The sequence below is a fragment of the Drosophila yakuba genome, chromosome 3R, assembly GCF_016746365.2.
Source record: "Drosophila yakuba strain Tai18E2 chromosome 3R, Prin_Dyak_Tai18E2_2.1, whole genome shotgun sequence".
Classification (NCBI taxonomy): Eukaryota; Metazoa; Arthropoda; class Insecta; order Diptera; family Drosophilidae; genus Drosophila; species Drosophila yakuba.
Window position 1 is genome coordinate 27,407,547 of NC_052530.2, and position 18,114 is coordinate 27,425,660.

Sequence of the window (18,114 nt, forward strand, 5' to 3'; positions counted from 1 at the left end):
CGAAAAGTGCTCCAAAATGCAAAATGGACATATGTACAAATATGGAAAAGCTTTCGCAGGAACCCCAGATGCTTCGAAAGCTCCTGCTGGAGCTTTTCCGAGCACAACCGAGAGTTGCCAGTGGTCATTTCCTTTTTTGGCAGAAAAGTGATTATATTCTTAAGTAAATTCAATCGGATAAACATATATTCCCTTGATTCTTAAACAACACATGTAGGTGCGCTGATTGCTTGATCGAGTGCATAGCTCATCCCTGTATATAGGTCTCTGGAGGCAAATGTGCGGTGAGCAAGCAATTTATATTGATTAGTAACCCCGTCAATAAATGACTATATCTTTCGAACCCTTTGGTTGCGCAGTGCTTATCACAAGTCACCGAACACCCGCAGTACAAATTGATGTAAATGCGTGAAAACTTATGCCCAGCAGCGAGTCAGCCGAAAGTAATAACATTTTCAGAGTCAAAACCAAACAATGACAGCTGATTCCAGTGCACGTAATGTTTTTCGAAAGAACGGCGTTGCCGGCTTGGGCAACAACGGTCATGGCCGGAATCTTATTACGACCGCCAATCCATCCGGTGGGAGTAGCGCCTCGCTGCTCCAGAAGCAATTGTCCTTCAAGACGCCCGTTGGCTCCAAGCAGATGGGCAAATCCGATGAGATCGAAATGATCGACAGCGCGAACATCGAAAACTTCAATACGCGATATAATAAGGTGGGGCAACTGTGCGTATACTTCATATTCAAGACGTTAAGTTCTATTTTGAATGCGATTTACAGAACAGCATCATAGGATGGATATGCTGTGCCCCGTGCATTTGGCTGCGCACCTCGGCAGCAGTGCACAAAATGGCCATCACATCAGCCACCTTGCTGGTGACCACATTGCTGGTAGCATCGCCCATATTATTTTTGATAAGCACGGCACCCTCGCCTCTGCCCAGAGATTGCTACATGGACGGAGATCGGTGCTCGCCCGCCGTTTCAGCACCGCCCGAGTGCTCGGATCCCATCTGCGAGGCGGTGGCCTCCAGCATTCAGGCCAGGCTCAATTGGAACAAGGATCCGTGCACGGAGTTCAAGAAGTTTAGCTGTTGGCGCAACACGCCCAATAAAAATATCACAAACCTCATCGAAATGGGCAACTCCCAGAAGAGCGTCGATGCACAAATGCTGTGTAAGATACACCATTTTCCTCCATGAGTTATAGATTTAAAATATGTATTGTGTTGCAGATCTGTTCCAGAACAAGATTATGAACGGCAGCTTTGGTATATTGCACAATTTGTTCGAGAGCTGCTTGCAGCAGACAAGCAACTCAACTGTTATGCACAGGATATTCGATTCACTAGGCGGATATCTACCTGTTGGTTCGGTGGGACCATTGAGTATAGCACCCTTAATAGCCAAGATCTATGATCTCGGTCCCAGTCCGTTGGTAGACTTGTATTATGACCTCAGCTACGGAAGACGACCGCACATTCTACTTATTATTAGTGGACCCAGCACTTCCTCGACTATTCTTGAGGTAGGTCTGTGGTCTTCTATGTGAAAGTGACAATAATATGAAAATTCATTTAGCGAAAAATACGTTGGATGAGTCCGAAAGCCCCGCCTAGTCGTATTCGACAAGGGCTACCCAAACTGTTAGCCGATCTAATCGAGAATTTCCTACCCCACTTCGTGTCATATGCTCAAAGGGTCTCTGAGAAGGATACCATTTTTGAATTTATTAAGGACCTAAACAAGGTTTGTTTCAATACTAAAGAGTAAAGAATAGAGTATAAGCATTTGAACTTATTTCTTAGCTCCAAGTTGAGCACTCTCGCCGAGGATTCTGGGACAGCACTGTTTTATATAATGTATCCAGTCTACAAGACTTGTACCCAGTTGTAAGTACACCTAACTTAATGCTAATGAAATATATTCTATTAAATATATATTATTTCAGTTAAATTGGACATTGCTTATACCACAGAACTGGAGCGGACCCATCGTTGTTAGGAATAGTGATTATCTGAAAGCCTTAGAATACTTTCTCACCAAGTACCCAACTAGAGTTGCACACAATTCGCTGTTATTGCTAAGTGCTTTACAAATATTGCCACGGGACTATCCAAGTCCCGAAGTTTGCACCCGATCTACCATGTGGGCCATGCCCGAATTGTCCTCAGCCCTTTATATTGCTCAACATTCATCTGAAGACCTAAAGGACACCACAAAACGAGTAATTACTAATCCTGCTTAAGCCGAAACATTGATACATTTTTTATACCTTAATCCTACAGGCTGAGATAATTTTTAAGTCATTAAAGGCGCACTTGAAGAGAGCACCTTCTCTGAAAGGAGCGGCCCTAGTGAAGCTATCGGCATTGAAGATCCAATCACAGACCTGGGAGGGATTCTCAAACACCACGGACCTACTGAAGAGTCTTCAACCTCTGGATATTACGTCCGAGTGCTGGTTTCAAAACATCTTGGAGATATACAAGAAGAACAAACTGGAGCCGCATGATATAAGTTTGAACGGAGGCTCCCATGATGCGTAATTGATTTTCTAAAAATTTAGTTCACTTAGTTTCTAATCATACATAACTTTCCTTGCAGTTGGGCATACCCCATTGTGTCGACCATTTTCTATGACACGCTGAGCCATTCAATCGGTCGGTATACATTCTTAGTTCATTAACTTAAAGTAAACTAATATATTTTCGTAAATACTTGCAGTTGTCCCATTATCTGTCATACTCATACCCTACTTTAATGCTGTATTGCCTCCATATTTGCACTATGCTTCTGTTGGTGTTTCCATTGCCAAGGAGATTTTGCGATCCATTACAAAATCATTTGACGAGAAGGCGATGCGCTGTGTGCCGCATTCTGTGAATATATTCTCGAACTATAGCCGAATGGACATACTGATACACTCGGGAGGAATGCAGATATCATACCACTCGATGCTTTCCCTAACTGGTCCCATCAAGGGAATGGCCAGATTGCCTGGCCTGAATTTAACGCCCACACAAATCTTCTTTTTAGTTTCCGCCCAGGAACTTTGTGCTGAATCGAACTACTTGGGCATCGATACAAACGCCCCCGAATTCGACAATATGTGAGTTACAAAATATGAATAATGAACAGTAATCGAATATTGTTTACCCTGTTTTCAGATTGGGTTGGCTCGTTGCCCAGGGCGGGAGTGCGACTGAAGTTTTCAAATGTCCATCGGGATCCATGATCAATGTACAGAAGACCTGCAATGTGCTTTAAATATGATTTCACCGTCAACTTGGACTATCTACTTTGTCTACGATCCGAATTGAGTTTAGAATTAGTAGCTTTAGAGACTTACCTACTAGTATTGTTTTCTATTTAAAATGTAAAATGTATATTTTCAATAAATATACTGTTAATAAATTGTTGGTTTATATTTAAATACAAGTTTATTTCGAAAACGTGATCAGGTTAGTCGCTAACTTATTTTCAAAATATAAAAAAAATAACTAAAAATATTGATAAAATGAAAAGGCGAATTGCTGCTGCTCTACTACATGGATTTGTAATAAATCTACTGATTCCTTTAGCTAAAAGTGAAATGACCGATAGTATGAACGCAATACTCATCAAATGCCCCGAAAACAATTCAAACCAATCCTGCGAGACGCAATTGATTGTCAATATTCACATGAACCCAAGCTTCGATTTGGAAAACACGGAAAAGTTTTGGGTGGTCGACAAGGTCTATGATCCCTCGAAAGGAAGCACTTCCAAAATAATATCTCCGTATTTGATTGTGGTTAGCAGGGGTGAGCCTGTTGTTATGTACCCACTTCGGTTTCTAAAAGTCAGTACATTTTAATGATAATAACTTAAAGCAGTAACAAGTGTAGCACTTTTACCTTAGTCAATAGATAATGAGAAAATAAACATGAAGCCCTCAGAAGAAGTCAATAATAATCCGGAACTTGGTTCCCCATCCTGTACGACTAATGAAGGCCAACTTGAAACGAATATAAAAAGACAGGAGTTGAAAAACACAAGCAGATGTGAGTGATTAATTATTGGTATTTGTGGAATTATTATTTTATAAAATGTTTTATTTTAGCGAAAAGAAATCACTTTCCACTCTTTGCCGCAGGAAAATCGATGATTTCAAACATTTTCGGTACGAATAGGGACAAGAAAAACATAAAACCTCGTCGCAGGGATAAAAGAATCAATGATCACCAGCAAAAGGACCTTTCAAGCCTTGGACTTGTTCAAGTTTTGGATACTGCTGTAACAAAAAGTAGTTGAATGCCTTCAGATTCCTGATTATGTCCTTGAAAGTGTTATTTTTTCAGATTACCTAGATTCCTCTTACGATTTTTTACACCCATTAAAGGATACACAGAGTAAAGAACTGGATAAATATAACTCGCTAAAATGGCACGATCACTATATTCCTAAATCGAAGTTTGAAGACCTTTCAAGAAAAAGTCAAATGAAAAACAATCAAAAAGACAGTTTAAAGAGTTTAAACATCGCAGAGGATAATGATAAACTATTTTCCCATGAGGTAAATTAAAGTAGCAATAAGTTATTAATTGCTTAGGCAAGTTTATATTTCAGAACTCAAAAAGCCGCAAGTCACAAAATAATGAAGACAAGCTTAAGTTGTACACAAATTATGAAAAATCTGAGGAAGAATCAGTGCCCGATTATCTTTTGTAAGTAATTCCTATTGCAAACGCAAGAATTATATAAATAGTTTATACTTAGATATGATAGAATGGCGCAGGAATCTAGAAGGAAACAAATAAAGGAAAACTTTGATAAGATATATGTACCACCAAGGAAAAGTATGTTTAAATCGAATGAATTTTCCAACGGGGAAGATCACGAAAGTAATAAGTACAAGTCACCTCCCAAAAATCTAAATGATGCACAAGATTTCCCATATGAAAGTGTAGATAATCATTTTCCGAGTAGAAAAAGTGTTCCACATAAAATGGAAAATGAAAAATATAATTTAATAACATCTGGTGATAGGAAAACAAATATTCATGAATTTCCAATTGAAAGGGACAATAATTATTTACGATCATCTTCTATTGGTAAAGTTTATGATTTTCCCCAGGGAAGTAAAAACCACAATAAAAATAATAAGCCACTTTTGGATGACAGCTATATACCGCAAGAAAGAAAATATAAAAAGAAAAACTTTAAAGAATCTAATAGGCAATATAACAAACTCGATTTGCCATTGGAAACTGAAAAGGATCTCTATTATTCCAGGACTCCAGTCGAAGGTCCATCGAGTGTTATGGATTTTCCAGGTGAAATAGAAAATAAGATAAATAATTATATGGATCCAAACGGATTTTCACAGGAAAAGTCTTATGATAATAGCCTTTCCTTTGGAAATGATTTCGAAAGTGGTAATGAAAACTTAAATTTGAACGCACCCAAGAGTAATTTGTACAACCAGAATTTTAACTTTGATACAAAACTAGAGTATTCAAGTTTGCCTGAAAACAATGTTAATGACTTTTCATGGAGCCATGGAAACATTGGAGACGAAAGCCTTAATTCTATTGTAAACCGTCATATGAAACAAAAACTTCCAGGTGAGCTTAAATTCTATTACACTCAAGTAGAATCCGAAAATTTCAAATTTCAGACAATTTTGAGATCAGAAATAGTTTGAATGCGCAAAATGATTTGAATTTGGATTACTTTAAGCCGGTTAGTAGCCAGAAATATTTGGACTTCGGTTCCAAGCAGAAGATAAATCCATATCTAACTTACCCCAATACCAATTCCCACAAGTCGTTGCCCTTTCCACGTTCAAGAAACCTGAGAAGGATGAAACGAGGTGGGCTTCAAGATCGTCATAGGGAAAATGATGAAGATACGCGTTTGGATTCAAAGTATGATACCGATCTTGAATCGTTGAAAGCGCTGAACTTGAAGCACTTGGATGATAATGGGGAGATTCCATGTGACACGTGTGGGGGCAAGAATAAAAAGAAGGATGAAAAGCCCCGAACAGTATATAGTGGTGCCTTGGCAGAACCGAAAAGTTTGGAAAGTAAAATTGAGAATGGGAACCCCAAAATTGATGATGCAGTTCCTTGCGATACGTGTGGTGGTAAAAATAAGAAGCCAGGAGGGAAACCTTTGCCTGGTGGATTGCCCTCTGAAATCAACAGCTTAAATGCTGCAAGTGAGGAGCGACGGTTACCCGACTATATGATACCCTGCGAAAGCTGCAAGACAAGAAATAGGTATACTGAAGGCAACCTGGACTTCGCATCCTGCGGCTGTGTTACCAACCCAAAAGTGTGGAGTTGTGAATCCTCTAAGTTATCCCGGGCTTTAAACGATAGGTAATAATTTAGAAGTAATACTTACCTTTTGATCATTAATAATTTGGTTCTTTAGCTTAAAGGAATTGAGCTATACAGTCTTTAATATGAAAAATCCAGTTCCCTTTTTAAGCACCAAGCTGCGTGTTTTTAGAAGGCGTCACAACACGTGGTGGCTGGTTGTTCCTATAGTAACGTAAGTTAAACTTTTAGTTTTGTTAACTTAATAACTTTAAATTATTTAATTATTATTGATCTATGAAAAAGGCTTGATAGTGTATCAGGCATATTTGCAAATACTGACTTTTCGGCCGTGTTTACCTCCCACATCGATATGCTTCGCCTGGAAAAGTCAACAGGCTTTTCTAATCGAAATCTAGCTGTTCCCAAAGAAAATGATAATACATTTGCTAGAAAACGACATGCGATTACCTTAAAGGATCTACAGAATAATATTGGAAATAGTGTTCTGCTCGATGAGTCAAATAAGGACGTATCTATTCGGGAAATAAAAAATTCTTGCAACCTAAAGCTTCAAAATGAGGAAAGTATTAAAGGCCAAGAAACTAAAAGCATCAAAGGATTGGGATATTTTCCAGTTTCTATGAATGCGCTGGATAATTGTCCACATAAGGACAAAACCCTATGCCTAAATATTCGGGAAGATAAAGTACCAGGTGGTAATCTTAATAACACTAGAGAATATACGATTTGAACTGGTTTAATGTAACAATTTATTTATGTAGAATTTAGTATAAAAGTGAAGATACCTTTTCGGGAAAATGCTCTTGTGATGCGCAATCAGCATATGGTGAAAATATCAAGAATCATAACCGATGCAACCACGAAAGATGCACTACAAATTTCGATCGATGTTATAAACAAGGGATTCGAAGCACAGGAATTCACTATATTTGTTTGCAATTGCGATATATTAAAAAGTGGATCCACATCGAACAATCAAAGAAGATTATTACAACCGGATATTGGCCAAACCGTCACTTTTTTGGTGCCCTTGATAGTGGGCTCGAAGAAAAACAAGAAATACAGCTGCGATGGTAGGTTTGAAATATAGTTTGAGCTTTTCTAAAGTGTTATCTTAACTTTGAAGTGATGGTTAAGGCCAGCACAGATTACGATGAGAGTGATATGAACCTGCGCAAACCCGTTGACCCAAAAGTAGGAGTTGTGGCCAAAAGAACTATGGACATCAAATGCCACTCGAGGTGCTTTTGTGTTTGGCGTTGTCGATGTCACTGCATTGGAAAGCTGGAAACGTTCATAAACTACAATGCCTGTGAAAGAATGGATCCCAAGTCCGAAAAGGACGCTGGTCTCATCTACAACTGTCCACCTGGCAACGAGCCGAATGATGTGTGCATCAAGGATGTTTGTAGCGATCGAATTGAGGAGATCACTTGCAATCTCACCTGTAAAGTCATTGCAATTACATTGCTCATTTTGTTCTTGCTGTTTTTATTGGGTAATCATATTACGCGGCCTAAGCTTAATTCAATCTAAAATATATCCTTTCTTTACAGGACTTTTAAAGGCCATCTTTGGCATCTGCATTACTTGCATAGGTCGTTGTGGCTTCGATACAGTGCAGCCTGGCAGGAAATACGAATGCACCTCCTGCATCAGGATCTTCTTGGTGAACTGTTTCTTCTTCATCATATATCCCTTTGCCTGTTGGTGTAAGTGCTTCCGACCAAAGGCGACGGACCTCATAGAAGCTAGCTCCGATTGGGACTGCATTTCTCAAAACAGCGAAACACCCGAATGCTCCTGTGATGTAAGCACAATAATAGGGCTACAAATTTTCCAAATTTGTATATATTAGAATTTATTGTTTAGAAAAGGGAGTCCAGTTCGAGTTGCCGACTTCATGGTGGCCAGGATCTACAAAATAACTTAATGCTAGCCTTTGCTCCGCTGCATGAGAATGGTCTCTTCAAGGACGAGAAGTCCGACGACGAGGAGAGTCATCTGTTTATCCTAGAAGTGTTGGAGGAGAGCAAGAGTTCCCTGACCAAAATGGTAATCAACAAACGTTTCTTTACAGAAAATAATGAATCCCTCCTTGCAGATGAGTCAGGTCCTGGATCCTGTGCAGAATGTTGAGCAGGCCACTGAAAGTAATGCCGATGATTTGGCGGCCGAAGAGTTTGTGGAATGCCTGAGGAACTCGCAGGTGGCTTATAGGACATTGAGTTCGCCAGTGGGCGGAGTAGTCGATATTCCGGACAACTATCAGTATTGCGTGAAAGGATTCTTTGTGCAAACTATAAACTCGAACTTTGAATTCATGAGCTATCATCCATTGTCTCAGTTTGTGGGAGTCACAGAGGAGGTACTTGTTACTAATATTATTTAGTTTTACTAAACATATTAGCATACTAAACATATTCTTTAGAACGAAGTCAGGCCTCTGTCGCATCCTCGATACATTCACTCTGATGAATTCTCCAGAGTTTACGCTGATAAAATGGAGGTTCATAAGGCAGCAGATCTCTCAGTGGTTCCTCCAATGAATGTTCCTTGTATCAACATCGACCACGGAAACCACTTGGAGAGTTCCTTTGTTAAACTCGCAGCGCAACAGGAAAAAATGAAAGCAAATCAGAACTAAGCATTATATTCGTAGCTTATTTTATTAAATTTTTAATAATTTACATTCTTAAGTTGTACGTCAATTCAGTGGAACGTTGTATGCTGAGTATTCATTGTATGGAGTGGTAGTCTCTATTTGACTATCCAGAACTTCAGAAGCGCCTAACCTAATGTCTATTAAGCCACTGCCGTCTGAAACCTCACTTGAAGTATCACCTTTGGTCTGGGATTCAGGTGAAGTAGTCGTTTTGTTAACGTCATCGTAGTACTTAATAAAGTAAACTTCCGTCTGATTCGGAATTGGGCTAACTACGTCCACTGGATGGTTTGAAATTGGCGGGTTTATGGCAATCTCCGAACTGGTTTTCAGTAAAGCCTCCGCCCCTTGGAGTTCATCCTTCAAAGTCTCGCCAGGATCTCTGAATTCGTACATCGATGTATTCTCAGACGCCTGACCCTGGTGCTCATCCGGGGAATCGTAAAGGAATCCACTATTGTCCACCGCTGAGTATAAAGGGTTGACTGGCACAACTTCTAGATTGATGCTATGCTGCAGATTGTTTCCAACGATATGTGATGGCCGAGGGTCGATTGACGAGTATGCTTGACCTTCTGAATTTGCATTGTGGGCGTTGAGATTCAATTGAGATGGAGCCACATAACTTATGGTCGGTTTTGGTGTCGTATTGGGCACAATGTAATGGTAATGTATGTGCTGAACTGGTCGTGGGTTTTGTATTTGCAATTGAAAATCTGCTGAGTATGTGGAATGTGTGTTTATTTGTGATCCATACTTTATGTGCGTGGCTGATGGGTTTCCATTGATCTGCGGCTCTGGAGCAGCATTCATGTGGGGTAAATCAAGGGGACAGGGGTTTCCTTGATCAGCACTTGATGTGCGAGTTATATCACCTATATAACTTGGCGGTGTCAGGATATTTTGATTACTTTCTTTCTGACTTGAGCGGTTGACGATTCTCCCAATCGATTGAGCTTCAATAAGGAAGTTTTTTGTAGCTTCATCTGTTGAATTGAATGTATTATCGTTGTGTATGGCAGCACACTCGCCATGGAAACTTCCATATAAAAGTATATTATACGCCACAAGCACTCTTATCCCAAGCATTTTCTTATAAAGTGGACAAATGTATTCACAAGAGACTATCAACAACTGTCTTTAATCCGCTTTGCATACGGACTTTATATGGATTCCCGATTACATAAACACACTTCGAATTGCTTGGATTATGTCAACGAATCCCAACTATTTATGGGCCTTATCCAAAACGAGCTTTATTTGCTTATTTTTGGTGAAAGTCAAATCGAATGCAATTAATAGAGGCTTGCTTTGCGTGGGTTGTCGAATTAATACGTTCATAAAACCACCCAATTGTATAAATGTCGGTCTCTGAAGAGTATAAAAATAAACGAATTTGTTGCGGTTATATAAACTAAACAAATAGCGGAGAAAGCGGAATATTTTTTATAACTTGAAGAGTGGAAAACTTTTTAAACACCCCATAGCAGGCCAATGAAAAATAACTAGATGCATTACTTAGCTCTTTATAAAGATTTTATTACTATAAAATGTATTACAACAAATATGTAAAATGACAATAAAATGAGGAAAAAATACACTATTACACACATATATATGCTTGCGAATGTAGTTAAGCCTAGAACTCAGCCCCATATTGTTGGCAGGGCATTATAGTGTTACTTAATATAAATGCAAAATCACTGTAAAAATTTCAAACTTAAGGTACTACTAAAAATATTATTTATTACTTGTTTATTAATCATATTTAGATTCGATTGATATATAAGACATATATGTATATGTATGCTTTCTTGTGGTTTTATATTTTTTGTATATTTTCATGACCTATGAATGAGCTATGCAGAGACACTTTAATATCGGCTTTCAGTTTTCGGCTTCCTAGCAAATGGTTTTAACAGGTGGTTTCTAAAAGTGGATCAGGCTTATAAGTACTCGTAAATGGGTTTACATTATTAACAGTTGTGGAATCTTTGGGGACTCGTTTAAGGGAGATAAAGTCTTCAAGGTGGCTGGTACTCTGCACTGCGGCATCTCTACTCACATAAAATTTATCCGTCTTGTGAGGAGCAACCAGATGAGCCTCAGCCACGCCATCAGATGTGGGAATTTTACTAACATTACGATCGCTGAGGGACAAAGAGATGTTCTTCTCCAAAGGCGGTTCACGGATCTGTTCGGACAGTCGGCGGATATTCAGGGGGAGTTCCTCCTTTGATTGAGTGGGAATCGATAGGGAGCTATGTCTAGAATGCAATTTCTCTACTTGAAGCAATGATCTTGCTTGATCGTTTGGACAAAGCAAATTACTATGGTTTTGTTGTACAGATTTTCTAACATGGTTCGGCAATGGACTGGTTATCTCCTTCACCTTGTCCGGTAAAAAACTAGCTGACTTGCTTTGAATGTTGGCTCTCAGATCATTAGAAGGCTGGTCGAGTGACCAAATTTTATGCGGCGTATTGCGATATTGTGGAGAGAATGGAGCAAAAAGCAATCCTGGTTCTTTTAAAAATACTTGATCGTCGTCCTGCTCCGTTTTAGAATGTTTCAACTGCGGCTTTGCACACTTTGATTTCTCAGTTCTGGTCGAAATTAATTTGTTGTTTATGGAAGAAAGGGATTTCTCGCGGTAAATATTTTTCTTTGGAAGCCGTGAGACTTCCACAGCAGCGTCTGTTTGCCTCTTGACCCACGGATCGATATTGTGATGCATGTTGTTTGAATACTTTTCCATTTTCGGGGACAAGCTGTTCTTAATGTGCGAATTCTTTATCCATGGATCCGAGGGATACACCAAACAGCCCGTACTCCTATTGTTTGTATCATAAAGAAAGTTAGCTTTGTCTAGCTCCAAGTTGTTGGGGGAAGTTTGCTCCGATTTGCTAATTTTATGTGTAAGCTGTCGATAAAATTGATTGTCTGAATTACTGGAGAGCAGTCGTGCCTTTTGGGAATCTAATCGAGAAGACTTCGTGATCTCACTGTCGTCGGAAATTATGATGGCCTGTTGAAAACCACTCTTGTGTAACGTCAGTCTCGGGGACAGCGATTTTGCATCCTTTCCAATTACACTTTTCAATTGCAAGCACCCATCGGTTGAATTATCTATTGTGTTTTTTTCCAATGCCGATGACAGTTTCGGGTCTTTGAATTTACTAATGGTAGACTTGTTACCAGTATCTGAACTCAGCTTAATTTTGATTTCTTCATTTGTTTCGGATTCTGAACCATTCGATTTGTGGCCCTTCTCACAGTTGCATATTAAAGTTGATGAAATGGATAAGACGTTTTGACAGTCCTTTAGAGATCTGTTGGATGCCACTCTTTTTATACTTTCAGCGTCGAGTTGTTGGGACACTTTGTTATTTAGATATCGACCGGAAAGTTGGGTATGCTGGCTATTTAGATGTATATTAGCATTCATTGGTGAATGTGGAGAGAGTACTGGAAGTGTTGGAGCAATATTTGGTTGTTTTAATCGAGAAACAAAAAAACCGTTCGACTTTATATCATTTAATGGTGGGGGATCTTCTTTCCTATTTTGTTTGCTATGTCTGTTTCCGCACGATTTGCTTGATAATTCCCTGCTTGGGAACTGTGGTGAGAAGGGTTGGGCTTTTGAATACGAGCCCGACTGTTTTTGCTAAAGAAACTTCTGCTCGAGAGCTTTAGTAGAACTCTGGCTGGAATTTGAGGCACCTGTAAGAAGAGCGAACACACACATTAGATGTTATCACGTAGCTAATTAGAAATGAGAAAAAAAGTTATAAATTCAAAAATAGCAAAAAGATATTCACTGTTTTTCCTAAAAGCGCTGAAGCCAAACAATAAAGTGGTTGCAAGTAGAAAACGGTTTACATTCAAAGTATCAAAAAATTACTTTATTCAAACTTTTTGTCCTTACATTTTAAAACCATATTACTGAAGCATATTGCTTATAGATCGTTTTAGAACTTAATGCGGTTACTTGTTTAATTTGCCTACCCATATGGTTAAGTATAAGATGGTAAGATGACCTATGCTTATTCAATTAATACGGGGACCAGGATCACAATGCTTTAAGAATGGGGATCGATCTTGGTGCAAGTCTCCTGATAACTATTTAATTATAATCTTTGTTAAAATGCAATTCTCGAATGTATTGATGCAGCTGGATAAATAATTACATTGCAATACTTATAGTTAATTACAAACCATCGTTTTCAATCCGTTTGACATTTGTTTCCACATTCTTTTTACTTGTTTCGCTTCCTGCTGCCGGGGCAGGGTTTGGGTGTTTTGAACTTAGGGACGTACTACCGGCGGCAGGGTTTGAATTAGATATTACACCCGATGTAGTGTCGCTAACGCCTCCGTCCACATTATTCTTTAATTGTCATTTGACGAGTTCCACCGAAAGAAACTTGCGCAGTCGCTCGTAATAATGCGGATGCAGTTCCACATCATTATGCCCAGCACCCTGAAATCAAAGTTTTTCATGAGTTTGCAAATTAGGCTAAGTTTCAAGTCATATCATTAAATAAATAAATAAAAATCGATACGATCAGATCATTTATATTATGTTTTGCATTGCAACGACGAGATCCCATTGCTAATTTTTGTGTTTATGAAAAGCTATACGCTCGTTACGAGACACAATCGATATCAGGTAAAATGCTAGACTATTATAAATGAATAAAAGCAATAATTATTCCGGTTACAATGCTGATTAACAAGTGCATAACCTGCTCTAGCCAGGTAATCAATCAAGAGTAATTACCTCCACCCAAAACGGCTCGACAGTCTTAGGACACCGCTCGTAGATTCCGATGCCATGGGAAAAGTCAATGACCTCATCATCGGTGCCGTGGATAACCAGAACCGGAGCCTTCACCTTAGCCACCTTATCAATGCTGCGTGGAAATCCGATAACATCAGTATTGGTTACGATCGCAAATCAGCGAATTATCGCAAATTATCTTACCTGGGGAAGGCGTCAAAGAACCAGGTTCTCTTTGTGTTCCTAAAGACGACCCTTAGGCCGGACATCAGCGGCGAATGGAGTATCACAGCGCCGACCTCGTGACGAGAGGCCAGGTCCACAGTGGGCACAGTGCCAATGCTCTGCCCGTACAAGATGATTGTCTCCGGACTGATGTTGAATCTGGTTTAAAGGTACATGACGGGTTAGCAAAGCGGAATCAACGGGGTAAATCAGAAGTGCTCACCTGGTTCTCATCGCCTGCCAGGCTGCCTCTATGTCCGCATACAGATTCTTCTCGGATGGCTTGCCGCCACTCATTCCGTAGCCGGAGTAGTCGTACCCAAATATGTTGCAATTGATTTGGGAGCCCAGTGTTAGGTAGAAACTGCTCATCTGGCCCAAATCCACTGCATTCCCGTGGGAGAAGAGCAGCGTGTACTTGGCATTCTTGCTGCACCTGACATAGATGCAGGTGATGAGGTTGCCACGCGAGGTGCGCGTAAAGAAGGCTTCCACTTTTGATTTCTCACGTTCGGAGTACTGCCATTCGGCGCGGTCGAACAACTGCAGGTTATACCGGATATTGGTATCGTCCGCCGGGGTTAATTTGTACGTGGGCTCCGGCGGCTGGAAGGCCAACTTGGCCGCAATGGGACCCGGACACGGGGGGCAGCAAAACATGCAACAGAGCTCGCTGATACTGAACATGCTCGCTCCGTGCCTCGAATACCTTTACGGAATGCTAACGATTTCGATTTTGATTTCGATTTCTCTCCTCCAATGCACGATTACCATCAACAAAGGACTAACGGAGTTTTGGGTTCAGACTTCGGGTTCGGGCCAATTCGCGTCTATATCATCTATCCGTGGACGTGCAAGTGGTCAATGGGCTAGGCGAGGCGGGTGACGAGACAAACATAACATTTTGGGCTCAGTTCGCACACAGAATTCAACATAATCGAACGGTTAATGGATAAATTGTCTTACTGAAATTTGGTACACTCACATTTACAAAATGGCAATGTAGATAGGCAAACAACCACAAAGAAGTAAGGTGGCTAAAACGCCCTAAAAAACAACGGCGCTTTTGGTATTTACAGTGTGACCGCCTGCTCAGCGACTGCAAATAGCCAGGGAATCGAAACTCTTTTTTTATCAGGGAACGAACTGGAAACGGAACGGGGGAAATATTTATATAAAAGTTCTGAAGTAAAGTTTAACAAAAATATTTCAAATAATAATTAATTACTATTGTACTTTATGAGAGCGAAGTGAAGATGATGAAAAGTCTGTCATGAAATTTGTCTGCAAATATAATTGGTTTTTTAAAATTTGAAAAATACTAATTTTGGCATGCTTGAACTTTGATCTGGTAATTAATTGATCATTTAACCGAAACAAACCGATTGCCTATCGACTTTCGATATCTTTAAAAAGTAAATCGACGCGGATCACAACGTACTGAATTTATATTTAAATTTTTAATAATTACCGACTTTTAAAACTTACTAAGTGCATTGAAAGTACGCAAACCAATATTACACGTCAAATATTATCAATATCATCTAAATCAATATAGTGCACAGTTTCTGAATCCAAAATGATGCCAATTACTAGGATCCCGGTATGTACATATGCAAGTACATAGATAACTGTTAATGTTTATTAAACGATTACATAAGCACATTTTTTAGTTGTAAGCACATAACTTTTTGAAAGTTTTTAAGTTTTAAGTTTTTGAACTGATTGATACTAGTGCTAAACCAAAGGATATCCAATATTAACACTACAAGGATCTATTAAACCTGCTCTAAATGGAGTTCACCAGGGTTCATTAGAAGAAACCTGGTTTTGCAGGTATGGTTCTGCTGCAGGAAGAGGTCCATATATAAACTGAATCTTTATGTAATTATAAGAAGGTCCTAGCAAAAAGGACTTCCCGAACTTTTAAATAAGTTACTTCTATGTTATTATTTCAAGTATTTTAAACGTGGGAAATTGTTTTTCGAAAGATACTTTCTTTTTCTTTCTTTGAAAGGATAGACATGTTTAAATTAGCAAACAATACCCTGATGTTTTGAAGAGTACGTTTTATTTGCAAGATAAAACAAGGAACCTGAGACCGAGGACTTTTATGCTTACATGATATTCCCTATCAACTATCCTTGCTTTAAATGTTTTCTGTATATCTATATGGAAGAAGTATTCACTGTCGCAGAGTATTTCAGAATTCGGCTTACAGGTCGGGGCCACCTTTCTTGTAAGACATAACAAACTACATTCCGCGCCGTATCGACCGACGACCCCGCTCTTCCTTCCTTCAAATGGGTGTTTTATAATGTATGTGGAATTGGACGTGGATGTGGATGTGGATATGGATGTGGGTATGGATGGAGGCGAAAGCGAGGTGTTCCGACTAGGGTTGAAGTCAAACATATGTAAGGATGATTGACAGCTAATGGAAACAAAAGCAATTCGAATACGTGTGTGCATGTGTAAGATGCAAATGATTTGCAAAACAAGGTAGGAAGGCAAGTTAACCATTGCGGACCTATTTTCGACCTGTAATCGAATTAATCGGCGTCTATTTATGTATTTACAACCTGTAGTTTGTTTTCGAGCTGCAATTATCTAGGGAAACAAATAGATTAGATGTTAGTTACGTATCTTCCATGTGGCAGCAGGAACTGCAAATAAACACAGTTTTGGCTTCACGACGAAGATAATAACTATTGTTTTTTACACTTTTTTTAATGGGAGAACTAAAATAAAATCTAAACTTGACAAACCTTCGTTTGAACAATACGATTAATACGATTATGGGCAGTTCTTTATTGACTTTAGAGATCATCCAAACTCAACTGATTACAATACGGTTTTGTTTAAATACGATGAGTACACAAGTAAATAACATAAGATTACAATAATAGGACCACTAGTGAGTATGTTTTAGACATAGCATGCTTTAACTCTAGTTTAACTATAACTTTTTGAATCAAAAAACGGGCAACGGGCCATTATGAAAAAGCGGCGGTGTTTTCTGGTAGCAAGGTATGTTGCCATATTGGCCGTTGTAGAAAAAACTTGGCAAGTACAACTGATAATGCGCGGCGAGTTCGTTGAAATTGAAGGGCAAATTGAACGGCGGCTTTTCCATAGCGACGGCATCTGCACTGCCGTACTCCATGGGCACTAATCCCTCACTTGGCGAACTTGCCGGATCCGGAGCCATCAGACTCTCAATGGTGAAGGCACGCTTTGGTCGCACCGGAAGTTGGGTCACAGTCGTCGGCAGGATCGGCGGCGCAGCCTTGTAGGGCGACATTTGAGCAGCAGCAGCAGTAACAGCAGCAGTTGCATTGCCAAGCACATGACCATGCCGCACTGGATCGGCCAGTGCCAGCTGCGTTAGCTGGTCGTCCAGGTAGTGGGTCACCATCTCTGTATTGGCGGCGGCTAATTTCCAGTTTGATATATCCTTCTCGAGCTGCTTGACACGGAAACGCTTTCGCCGCCGCAGCAGGCTGCCATTCTCGAACATATCGAAGGCCATGGGATGGAGCGTCCAGTAGGAGCCCTTGCCGGCCTTGGTCACATTCCGTGGCACCTTGATGAAGCAATCGTTGAAGCTCAGATTGTGCCGCAATGAGTTTTGCCATTTTTGCGTATTCTTCCGGTAGTAGGGGAACTGATCCATTATAAATCGATATATCTCACTGAGCGGCAGCAGTCGTTGCGGCGAGTGTATTATGGCCATGGCCGTTAATGATATGTACGAGTATGGGGGCTTCTGATCACCGTAGCTCATTTTCAATGGGCGTGGCATTGCAGAGTCGTTTCAAAATCGTTCACACAATCGTTTTGTTTCTCCGTCCGCACCGAATAATTCCCTAATTCCCTATTGTTTTGTTGTACTTCAAATTGCAGTTTATTTCAGTTTTAGAGCGATGTTTTCTCGGCGACAGCAGCGTTCAGACTAATACGAGGGGCAGCAAAACTTCATGTTTTATGGAACACAAAACTGGCTGCTCGCAAAGAGCAAGACCGGATCGGAGAGCTGGCTCTCGCACACATGCCCAACCCGCTTGGTGGTGGTATATCCAGTATACAGTACCCACTATGCCG

The 18,114-nt window shown here is 39.9% G+C and overlaps 6 protein-coding genes across 9 annotated transcripts; 2 read left to right on the forward strand and 4 right to left on the reverse strand.

Annotated features, from left to right (window-relative positions):
- The first annotated feature begins 93 nt into the window (after nt 1-93).
- On the forward strand, nt 94-3,419 carry LOC6538588. The gene is made up of 11 exons (XM_002099074.3): nt 94-284; nt 360-717; nt 783-1,179; nt 1,238-1,530; nt 1,584-1,751; nt 1,811-1,894; nt 1,954-2,229; nt 2,291-2,547; nt 2,610-2,665; nt 2,730-3,114; nt 3,173-3,419. Exons 2-11 carry the CDS (start codon nt 475-477, stop codon nt 3,270-3,272), a joined length of 2,259 nt encoding a protein of 752 aa, XP_002099110.2. The 5' UTR covers nt 94-284; nt 360-474; the 3' UTR covers nt 3,273-3,419.
- Nucleotides 3,420-3,468: 49 nt separating this feature from the next.
- Nucleotides 3,469-9,027, forward strand: LOC6538589. Of its 2 annotated transcripts, XM_039376071.1 has the most exons (16): nt 3,469-3,846; nt 3,907-4,048; nt 4,108-4,290; nt 4,346-4,560; nt 4,614-4,711; nt 4,764-5,422; nt 5,498-5,611; nt 5,665-6,373; nt 6,429-6,548; nt 6,620-7,029; nt 7,099-7,410; nt 7,464-7,835; nt 7,894-8,147; nt 8,210-8,392; nt 8,442-8,705; nt 8,769-9,027. In XM_039376071.1, exons 1-16 carry the CDS (start codon nt 3,523-3,525, stop codon nt 8,982-8,984), a joined length of 4,575 nt encoding a protein of 1,524 aa, XP_039232005.1. In that variant the 5' UTR covers nt 3,469-3,522; the 3' UTR covers nt 8,985-9,027. The 2 variants fall into 2 exon arrangements, with proteins under 2 accessions (XP_039232005.1, XP_002099111.2); XM_002099075.3 differs by having other exon boundaries at nt 4,764-5,611.
- A 17-nt stretch (nt 9,028-9,044) lies between these two features.
- LOC120321902 lies at nt 9,045-10,439 on the reverse strand. Its single transcript, XM_039376072.2, has one exon. It carries the CDS (start codon nt 10,089-10,091, stop codon nt 9,045-9,047), a length of 1,047 nt encoding a protein of 348 aa, XP_039232006.1. The 5' UTR covers nt 10,092-10,439.
- Nucleotides 10,440-10,520: 81 nt separating this feature from the next.
- On the reverse strand, nt 10,521-12,516 carry LOC6538590. The gene has a single exon (XM_002099076.4). It carries the CDS (start codon nt 12,448-12,450, stop codon nt 10,918-10,920), a length of 1,533 nt encoding a protein of 510 aa, XP_002099112.2. The 5' UTR covers nt 12,451-12,516; the 3' UTR covers nt 10,521-10,917.
- A 49-nt stretch (nt 12,517-12,565) lies between these two features.
- On the reverse strand, nt 12,566-15,102 carry LOC6538591 (alpha/beta hydrolase domain-containing protein 17B). Of its 3 annotated transcripts, XR_005561633.1 has the most exons (6): nt 14,996-15,102; nt 14,234-14,879; nt 13,990-14,169; nt 13,786-13,918; nt 13,221-13,485; nt 12,566-12,725 (listed from the first exon to the last, which is right to left on the reverse strand). XR_005561633.1 is itself a non-coding variant. In XM_043207141.1 (5 exons), the coding sequence occupies exons 2-5, from the start codon at nt 14,695-14,697 to the stop codon at nt 13,402-13,404; spliced, it is 861 nt and encodes a 286-aa protein (XP_043063076.1). In that variant the 5' UTR covers nt 14,698-14,879; nt 14,996-15,102; the 3' UTR covers nt 13,141-13,401. The 3 variants fall into 3 exon arrangements, 1 of the variants encoding a protein (XP_043063076.1); XR_006245226.1 differs by lacking the exon at nt 14,996-15,102 and having other exon boundaries at nt 14,234-14,984; XM_043207141.1 differs by lacking the exon at nt 12,566-12,725 and having other exon boundaries at nt 13,141-13,485.
- Nucleotides 15,103-16,797: 1,695 nt separating this feature from the next.
- LOC6538592 (fork head domain-containing protein FD5) lies at nt 16,798-17,961 on the reverse strand. Its single transcript, XM_002099078.3, has one exon. The coding sequence runs from the start codon at nt 17,813-17,815 to the stop codon at nt 16,985-16,987; it is 831 nt and encodes a 276-aa protein (XP_002099114.2). The 5' UTR covers nt 17,816-17,961; the 3' UTR covers nt 16,798-16,984.
- Between the last annotated feature and the right edge of the window lie 153 nt (nt 17,962-18,114).